Here is a 9,893-nt window from a genome sequence, read left to right as displayed (position 1 = left end):
GCTAAGAATAGGCCCGCCTCTAGGCCAGGATTCGCTGCAAACTACAGGAACCCCGCCTCTCCCTCTCGTGATTCGCTACTCCCAGGTTCATCCCGCCTCTCTAGCGAAACGATTGGCGGCCTGGCCTGCAGCGCCCTTAGCTCCTGCGAAGCTTGCACCTCCGGTCACTGGAGGGGTGCTGCACTGACAGCAATGGCAGCCACGGCATTGGCGGCGCGGACGCGGTTCGGCGTGTGGAGCGTCTGGGCCATGCAGGGCCGGGGCTTCGGCTCGGAATCGGTACGCCGCCGGCGGTGCCTGTTGCCCCAGCCCTGAGCGCAGATCCCTTCTCTGCCGCCCTCACCTTTACCAATACCCCCGTCGCTTTCCGCAGGCAGACAATCTCGGCTCCAGTGCGGGCGCGGTCCGGGACGCCGGTGGAGCCTTCGGAAAAAAAGAGCAGGCCGAAGAGGAGCGATACTTCCGGTGAGGCCCACGGGACCCCGAATCCAGCCCTATATCTCTCACGGCCTTCCAGTCCTTCAACTGTCAGTCGCCCCACCCATCCCTCCCTGGCGTCCTGGGGCGCCCCATCCCCCAGTAGAACTCCCGGCCCCTGAACCCATTACACCCAACACTTGAGGACCCGACTCTCGCCACCTGTAGGGCGCTTCCCGTGCGCTGCCGAATCCCAAGGCCTCCACGCCCAAGCCGTTTCCACCTGCGGATCTTCAGAACTCGCCAACCACCGCTCATCTGTTCCTGAATCTTTTACCATCCCCACCCGTGGAGTTTACCCCGCATCATGCCAAACGCCCCCCAAATTCCTCCCAGAGTGTCTAGATCCGACGATTCCAATACATGCAGACCCCCTGAGCCTGACTCCCTCGGCCCTCACCCACCCATCACCCCAGGCCTCAGCTTTGCTAGCCCCGCGTGGATGGATTCCCTGACTCCTCAGACCCTCTCAGCCATTTCTAGACACCCCCCCGCCCACCTCTCCAACTGGCCTGAGCGAGTGGGTCGTAGAGCATGTAGCAGCTGCTCATGGCTGGAACCCCATCCCCCACTCCTCGGAGACTTGGCCTGCTCCACCCAGCCCAGCTTTTAGGAGTATGGTGTGGACTGGGCCTACCTATCCTGTTTACCAACCTCGAGTTATCTTGCAGTGACTTCTATCCACAGTGAGGAGCAGCGTGGAACTAATCTAGCTTCTGCTTCTCCTTGACCTATCTTTTCTCTTCCACCCTCTCTTGCTCACTCTTAAGAATTACCACCATAGCACCTGCCATACCAGAGAGACAAGGTGCAGCCCTTAGAGATCATCTAATTGGCCTCCTGCATTGTACAGTTATGGAAAACAGAGGCCCGTATGTGGCCGAACCAACATTTGAATCATCCCTTCTTGAGACCTAAACTTGGACTGCCAAGTACTGCGAGAGACCGCTTCTTCCCCCCGCCCCCCGCCTTCATTTTGGCCTTTACAGTGGGTCTTGCAGTTCTCAGGTAAAGAAAGCCCTAGATTAACTGGGATAGGACACATATATTTGTCCTTTAACTATGCCCCTTCGTATATCCCACCCCCACCTTTTGCTCTTTTTCCTCCCAAAAGGGATTCTGTTCTCTGGGTTGTTCCTCTAATAAGTCCCCCAGTTAGGGACTTAAGTCATACCTCTCTGGAGTTTTCTACTGAATCTGAAAGGAATCCATCATTAGCGGTGGAATTTCAGGCACTAGCACCAGGAAGATGGAATCATTTTGGTCATCTCCTAAAAATGATACACCTTAAGGTGGAGTATTCTTAATATGGGGCTTGAGAGGGTAGACGAGGATGACCAGCCAGACTCCCATGGGATTGGGACTCCTGTTCTTTGCCTTAGGTATTTCAGATTATGCTTAGAGGTCTCTTTGGGGTGAAGGATTGGGATTAAACCAAGAGCCACTATGTCCTTGTAGAGCTCGTGCTAAAGAACAGCTGGCAGCCTTGAAGAAACACCATGAAAATGAGATCTCTCATCACATGAAGGAGATTGAGCACCTGCAGAAAGAAATTGAGCGGCACAAGCAGTCAATCAAGAAACTAAAACGTGATGATGATTAAGTGCACACAGTTCCCTATAGCATGGCTGCCTGTTATTGCCCACTTCTCTTAAACCAGACATAGTTCTGGTTTAATTAATATCTATCTGTGTGCTTCCAACAAATTATAATAAATTGTCATCAGTGAACTGTGTCTAATGCCTTCCATCTGAAGAGGGGTAGGGGGATACACTACTGAACCACTAAAATGAATCAGACAGGGTACCAGCAGTAGGGAACTTGGAGACAAAGCACAGTGTGATAAGTGCTGTGCAACATGGGGGGACCAATGTGACATGGAGAATGGAAAGGCCCCTTTCCCTGTCGGACACTAGTCAAGAGGTGTTCAGAGAAAGCTTCTTAAGGAATAAACCTCAATCCAAAGCGTAAGGTCAAGAGCAGCCTGGAAAACAGGAGTGATTGCTTAAAAAGGTGTAATTCAAGGCACCATCAATAATCACACCATTTTGCATTTATAAAATGGAGTAAACAGCTCTTCATATGAACTAGTTATCCTTGTTCTAATTATCCTTGCGCAGGTTGAGAAGGCTGGAATTAGAAATCATGTGTTGCCTTGGCATCCAGGTGTTTTGACTCCTAATCAAATCTGTTAACAGCACAGAATCAGAATTATTTCTTAGGCTATATTTTGCTTTGCCGAGTATGCTCTTGATTCAAATTAGACTTTAAGGCCTTGTTTAGCTAAATTATTATACAAACTACTTGTGTAATTCATCCAGACAAAAAACAAAACAAAACTTCAAGTGACCTATGGGCCATTGGCAAGACATTTTCAATTCTCCAGTTCAGTAGATCATTTGCCCCAGAATTGTGACGAGTCTTTTGTTGTAAGACCCTATTACACAAAAGCCTTTAGGGCCACTGAGTGATAACAGCTTGGATAAGTCATTGACCCTGCCCTTGCAGACCAGAAACAATGGCTGTTTCCAAAACTTGTCCATGATGCTACTGAGGAAAAGCTTATTTATGGTACTCTTGAGGTATGAGTGCTGAGATTCTAGTGGCCAGCAACAAAATGACCTCAAAGATGAAGTGCAAGAAATGATTATATTAAGTCATATACCTTTTTTAAAATTTTAGAACACTACAAAATTTGAAAAGTTTAAAAATTGGTTGAGGAACAAGTAATATCTTCCATTTCGCATTTTTGTGACCAAAGAAAGGCATACAAAATCTCCTAAGTTTGGCGATTCCCTGGCAGTCTAGTGGTTAGTACTCCCTGCTTTCACTGCCATGGGCCCAGGTTCGATCACTGATGGGGGAACTAAGATCCCGCAAGCGACGTGGCCAAAAACAAAACAAAACAACCTCTTAAGTTTGAAGATGACAGTGTTTTCATGACTTACAATCAATAATTTCCTTATTGGGAATGATGTTCCTGAGTTGATTCCTCAATAGCAGTGTACCATCTGCTCTTGTCCTATATTTTAAATAAAAATCAGTCTAATGATGATTGAAGCAAAAAGTTGGAACTTTAACGTGAAAATGAGGAATCGTGAGTTTGAATTCTTAAAAAGGTTAAATGAATTTTTGGAGCAGCCTAATTTAAGACTACCTGAGCTTTATGGGACTTCCTGGTGGTCCAGTGGGTAAGACTCTGCACTCCCAGTGCAGGAGCCTGGGTTCAATCCTTGTTCGGGGAACACATCCCATATGCATCCCGCAACTAAGAGTCCGCATGCCACAGCGAACATCCCGCATGCTGCAACTAAGACCCGGCAAAAACCTAAATAATTTTTTTTTTTTTAAACTGGAACTTCCTGGTGGCACAGTGGTTAAGAATCTGCCTGCATGCAGGGGACATGGGTTCAATCCCTGGTCCGGGAAGAGCCCACATGCCGCGGAGCAACTAAGCCCATGCACCACAACTACTGAGCCCGTGAGCAACAACTACGCTCATTAAATCTCATGATATTTCTGGTAAATAGGTTCATACCATTAGCTTAATTTTATAACCAAGGTAACAGAAGCAGGGAATAGTGAATAACTTTCTCAAGGTCACACAACCAGGTTTGTGCTGAGCAAGAACTTTACTTCAGAACTCCTGCTCCCACAGTCTTGAGTTGCAGTTCCAGTGTAGCGGTTCAGCTTCCTGTTAACTACCTCCTCACTGTGGGACAGGTTGGGGGTGGTGGGACTTGCCTGGACAATTGGGGACGACCCTGGGTTGTTCCACTATTCTTGAATATGCATTGCTGCATACCCTATGTATTCCATTTTCAGATTTCTGAAACGTATTCATTAAAAATTATATTTAGGGGACTTCCCTGGTGGCTCAGCGGTTAAGAATCCGCCTGCCGATGCAGGGGACACGGGTTCGATCCCTGGTCCGGGAAGATCCCACGTGCCGCACAGCAACTAAGCCCGTGCACCACAACTACTGAGCCTGAGCTCTGGAGCCCATGAGCCACAACTGCTGAGCCTGCATGCCACAACCACTGAAGCCTGCTTGCCTAGAACCTGTGCTTTGCAACAAGAGAAGCCACTGCAGTGAGAAGCCTGCGTACCGCAAGGAAGAGTAGCCCCCGTTCGCTGCAACTAGAGAAAGCCCGTGCGCAGCAACGGAGACCCAATGTAGCCAAAAATAAATAAATTAAAAAAAAAAAAAAAAGACTGAGTGACAGCATCCGAAGAAGCCTGGCATTGAGAGAGACCCTTGGTTCCTGGGGAACTGACAATACTTCAGCCTTTCTATCTGGAGCCTGGAGGGAGCAATGGGGGAGAAGGAGGAAGTGTGGTGAGTTCTATGAATCTTCCCAGGGCTGAGTTGGCCATTTGTAAGCTGAATCAGTCACCGTTTCCTACTTCTTAGTCCTTCCTTCCTCCTTCCTTCTTTCCAGCCTCTCTCCCTCCTTTGCTCCTTTCCCTCTTCTTTTTAGGTGCAGTCCTTTATTAGAGCAGAAAACTCCTAAACCACTTGTATCCTACTTGCAGGAATTGGAAACACTGGAAAGGAACAAAAAGCTTCAGAGCAGGCAAAGGAACAAAGAAGTACAAGGAGATGTACGCCAACACTTCACATGTTGGTGCCACCCGACACAACCTCTCAATTAGCAGATGCCACAGGTACCTCCTTGCTCATCAGTCTTTTTATTAACTTGAGATAAAATTCACATAACATAAAATGAATCATTATCCATTTAAAGTGTAAAATTCAGTGGCATTTAGTATATTCACAGTGTTGTGCAAACATTGCCTCTATTTAGTTTGAGACACTTTCATCACCCCAAAAGGAAACTCCATACCCATTAAGCTGTCACTCTCCATTTACCCCTCCACCCAGCCCCTGGCAACCGCTAGTCTGATTTCTGTTTCCATAGACTTGACTTGCCTGTTCTGAATGTCACATGCAAATAGAATCATACAATGTGTGACATTTTGTGTCTAGCTTCTTTCACTTAGAATAAGGTTTTCAAGGTTCATCCATGTAGCATGTTTTAGTACTTCACTCCATTTTTTATTTCTTTTATTTTTTTTTATTTTTTTGCGGTACGCGGGCCTCTCACTGTTGTGGCCTCTCCCGTTGCGGAGCACAGGCTCCGGATGCGCAGGCTCAGCGGCCATGGCTCACAGGCCCAGCAGCTCTGCGGCATGTGGGATCTTCCCGGACCGGAGCACGAACCCGTGTCCCCTGCATCGGCAGGCGGACTCTCAACCACTGCGCCACAGGGAAGCCCCTTCACTCCATTTTTTAAATGGCAGAATAATATTCCATTGTATGGATATACCACACTTTTGACTATCCATTCATCAATTGATAGACATTTGGCTTGTTTCCACCTTTTGGCTGTCCTGAATAGTGCTGCTAAAAACATTCCTGTACGAGTATTTGTTTGGACACCTGTTTTCAATTCTTTTGGATACATATCTAGGAGTGAAATTGCTGGGTCATAGGGTAATTCTATGTTTAACTTAGTGAGGAACTGCCAAATTGTTTATCCACAGTGGTATTTTGCATCTCCACCAGCAATGTACAGAGTTCCAGTTTGTCCACATCTCTACTACCACTTGTTATATCTGACTTTTTGACTCTAGCTATCCTAATGTGTGTAAAGTGGTAGCTCATTGGGCTTCCCTGGTGGTGCAGTGATTGAGAGTCAGCCTGCCGATGCAGGGGACACAGGCTCGTGCCCCGGTCTGGGAAGATCCCACATGCCGTGGAGCAGCTGGGCCTGTGAGCCATGGCCGCTGAGCCTGCGTGCAACGGGAGAGGTCACAACAGTGAGAGGCCCGCGTACAGCAAAAAAAAAAAAAAAAAAGTGGTAGCTCATTGTGGTTTTGATTTGCATTTTCCTGATGACTAATGATATTGGCCAATAGGCTGTTTGTATATCTTCTTTGAATAAACACCCATTCAAGTCCTTTGCCTATTTTGAATTGGATTGTGTTCTTGTTCAGTTTCCAGAATTCTTTATTTTATTTATTTTTTATATAGATTTTACTTATTTATTTATTTATTGGCTGTGTTGGGTCTTCCGTTGCTGTGCATGGGCTGTCTCTAGTTGCGGCGAGCGGGGGCTACTCTTCGTTGCGGTGCGAGGGCTTCTCATTGCAGTGGCTTCTCTTGTTGCAGAGTACAGGCTCTAGGCACGCAGCCTTCAGTAGTTGTGGCACACGGGCTTCAGTAGTTGTGGCTCACGGGCTCTAGAGCGTGGGCTCAGTAGTTGTGGCACACAGGCTTAGTTGAACCGTGGCATGTGGGATCTTCCTGGACCAAAGCTCAAATCCGTGTCCCCTGCATTGGCAGGCGGATTCTTAACCACTGCGCCACCAGGGAAGCCCCCAGAATTCCTTATATACTCTGGATACTAGATATATAATTAGCAAAAATTTTCTCCCATTCTGTGATTTTAGATGAGGTCCTGGGAGTGGGACCCTCATGACGGGATTAGTGCCTTTATAAGAAGAGACACCAGAGAGCTTGCTTGCTCACTCTCTGCCATCTGTGGACACAGGGAGAAGACAGCCATTTGCGAGCCAGGAAGAGAGCTCTCCGCAGTACATGAACATGCTGGCACCTTATCTTGGACTTCCAGGCTCCAGAACTGTGACAAAATTAATTTCGGTTTTTTAAGCTACCCAGTCTATGATATTTTGTTACGGCAGCCCGGCCTAAGGAAGGCATCAATAACATTCACAGAAATAAACTTCTAAAAGTTTTTACAATTAGCATCAAGAGAAATGTATTTGTTCATAGCCTTTGACTCATGGATTTGCTTCTAGAAATTTAACCTGGGGAACTAATCAGGAATATAATGCAATATTTTGTATGTAAGAGTTTTATCTCATTTTGATATAAAGTAGTGAAAAATGTCCAGCAATAGGTATTAATGAACAAATTATATGACACATGAACATTCTGCAACCATTAAAAATTATGTTTAAGGGGAATTCCTTGGCAGTCCAGTGGCTAGGGCTTCGCACTTTCACTGCCATGGCCCGGGTTCAACTCCTGGTCAGGAAACAGATCCCGCAAGCCCCACAATGTGGTCAAAAAAAAAAAAGAAAGAAAGAAAGAAATGTTTAAGGACACTTATTTGAAAAGATATATGCACCTCTATGTTCATTGCAGCATTGTTTACAATAGCCAAGATATGGAAACAACCTCAGTGCCCGTCAATGGATGAATGGATAAAGATGTTGTATAAATATACAATGGAATACCATAAAAAAAGGAGAAAAAAAAAAAGGAGAAATCTTGTTACTTGCAACAACATGGGTGGACATTGAGGGCATTATGCTAAGTGAAATAAGTCAGATGGAGAAAGACAAATACCATATTATTTCACTTCTATGTGGAATATTAAAAAACAGAAATAAATGAACAAACAAAACAAACACATAGAGAACAGATTGGTGGTTACCAGAGGGGAAGGAGGGTGGGGGAAGGGACAAATGGGTAAAGGGGGTCAACTGTATGGTGACAGATGGAAACTACACTTTTGGTGGTGAGCATGCTATGGTATATGCAGAAGTCAAATTATAATGTTGTATGCATGAAACATAATGTTATAAACCAATTTTACCTCAATTAAAAAAAAAGAGGACTTCCCTGGTGGTGCAGTGGTTGAGAATCCGCCTGCTAATGCAGGGGACATGGGTTCGAGACCTGGTCCAGGAAGATCCCACATGCCACAGAGCAACAAAGCCTGTGCGCCACAACTACTGAGCCTGTACTCTAGAGCCCGTGAGCCACAACTACTGAGCCCGCGTACCACAACTACTGAAGCCCGCGTGCCTAGAGCCAGTGCTCTGCAACAAGAGAAGCCACCACAATGAGAAGCCGGTGCACCGCAACGAAAAGTAGCCCCCACTCGCCGCAACTAAAGAAAGCCCGCGCGCAGCAACAAAGACCCAACAGCCAAAAATAAGTAAGTAAATAAATAAGTTTATTTTAAAAAATTACTAAAAACAACATGACCTATCAGTAAAATCACGTTATTATGAATTTTTTAAAAATTAAGGAATATTTAATATTTTGAAAATTATCACGAAATGTAGTAAGTGGAAAAAGCAGGCTACACAACCATACATAATTTATATACCGTAAATATAAGCATAGGTTAAAGAATAAATATATAATAGTAATATATTATATATAATAAATAAATATACGCAAAAAATAAAAGCCAATATGTTAACATTGATTCTCTCTTGGTAGTAGGATTAGAATTTCGAAGGGATTTCCCCCACCACCCCCCGCTCTTCAAAAGGATCTTTTTTTTTTAAGTTACAAACGTAATACATCTTGGCTTTTAAACAATTATTAAACAAGTGTAGTGTATGAAGTCTTATAATTTCTCTATTATCCCTTTATCTCAGAGGTAACTGGACCCTAAAAGTTTGTTGCAAACTGCACATCCTTCCAGACTTTTGTTGCCTCTGTGTAATCACGAACATATCTATGACATCATTCTAAATGTATCACTGTGCAACTTGGTTTTTTGTTTCTTTGTTTTAACCTAACATTAAATCCAGCACACCTGGGCTTCCCTGCTGGCACACTGGTTAAGAATCCGCCTGCCAGTGCAGGGGACACGGGTTAGTTCCCTGGTCCGGGAAGATCTCACATGCTGCAGAGCAAATAAGCCCGTGCGCCACAACTACTGAGCCTGCGCTCTAGAGCCCACAAGCCACAACTACTGAGCCTGCGTGCTGCAACTACTGAAGCCTGCGCCCCTAGAGCCCGTGCTCCTACAACAAGAGAAGCCATCGCAGTGAGAAGCCCGCGCACCGCAATGAAGAGTAGCCCCCGCTCGCCCGCCGCAACTAGAGAAAGCCCGCGTGCAGCAACGAAGACCCAACACAGCCCCAAAAAATAATTAAAGAAATAGAAAAAAAAAATTTTAAGCATATTTATAAAAAAATAAAATCCAGCACACCTTTTCATTTCACGTAGAGCACCTACAACAGAGCACGTAGAGCTGTCTCCTTCTGCTTCTTTGCTGCGTTATGTTCCACAAAAAAAAAAAGGAGAGGTGGAGGAATATCATTTCGGGTTATTTGTTTGTGGTACGCGGGCCTCTCACTGTTGTAGCCTCTCCCGTTGCGGAGCACAGGCTCCGGATGCGCAGGCTCAGCGGCCATGGCCCACGGGCCCAGCCGCTCCGCGGCATGTGGGATCTTCCCCGACCGGGGCACGAAACCGTGTCCGCTGCATCGGCAGGCGGACTCTCAACCACTGCGCCACCAGGGAAGCGCTCGGATTATTTCTCTTGTTTCTTTATACTTTTCTGTATTTTCCAATCTTATGCAATAATGTGTGTCACATAATTTGGAAGGGAAAAACATGAACTAAAACCAAAAGTTCATTA

General features: G+C 45.7%; 1 protein-coding gene and 1 long non-coding RNA gene across 2 annotated transcripts; both read left to right on the top strand.

Moving 5' to 3' along the window:
• Positions 1–131: 131 nt before the first annotated feature.
• On the top strand, positions 132–2,212 carry ATP5IF1 (ATP synthase inhibitory factor subunit 1). The gene is made up of 3 exons (XM_027109474.1): positions 132–279; positions 374–465; positions 1,936–2,212. Exons 1-3 carry the CDS (start codon positions 193–195, stop codon positions 2,078–2,080), a joined length of 324 nt encoding a protein of 107 aa, XP_026965275.1. The 5' UTR covers positions 132–192; the 3' UTR covers positions 2,081–2,212.
• Positions 2,213–4,627: 2,415 nt separating this feature from the next.
• Positions 4,628–7,246, top strand: LOC113621946 (uncharacterized). The gene is made up of 2 exons (XR_003433359.1): positions 4,628–5,145; positions 6,934–7,246. It is a non-coding gene; the product is annotated as an uncharacterized LOC113621946 (long non-coding RNA).
• Positions 7,247–9,893: the final 2,647 nt, after the last annotated feature.

The sequence above is a fragment of the Aethalodelphis obliquidens genome, unplaced genomic scaffold (assembly GCF_003676395.1).
Source record: "Aethalodelphis obliquidens isolate GAN/ISIS:26980383/991018 unplaced genomic scaffold, ASM367639v1 scaffold9, whole genome shotgun sequence".
NCBI classification, from domain to species: domain Eukaryota; kingdom Metazoa; phylum Chordata; class Mammalia; order Artiodactyla; family Delphinidae; genus Aethalodelphis; species Aethalodelphis obliquidens.
This window is presented reverse-complemented; position numbering and strand designations above follow the sequence as displayed.

What these genes read in the sequence shown, in the direction of transcription:
- ATP5IF1 (XM_027109474.1), top strand. Translation starts at nt 193, where the DNA reads ATGGCAGCCACGGCATTGGCGGCGCGGACGCGGTTCGGCGTGTGGAGC. An exon ending in GGGGCTTCGGCTCGGAATCG is followed by an intron (nt 280 to 373) that starts GTACGCCGCCGG and finishes CGCTTTCCGCAG; the next exon opens with GCAGACAATCTCGGCTCCAG. An exon ending in GAAGAGGAGCGATACTTCCG is followed by an intron (nt 466 to 1,935) that starts GTGAGGCCCACG and finishes ATGTCCTTGTAG; the next exon opens with AGCTCGTGCTAAAGAACAGC.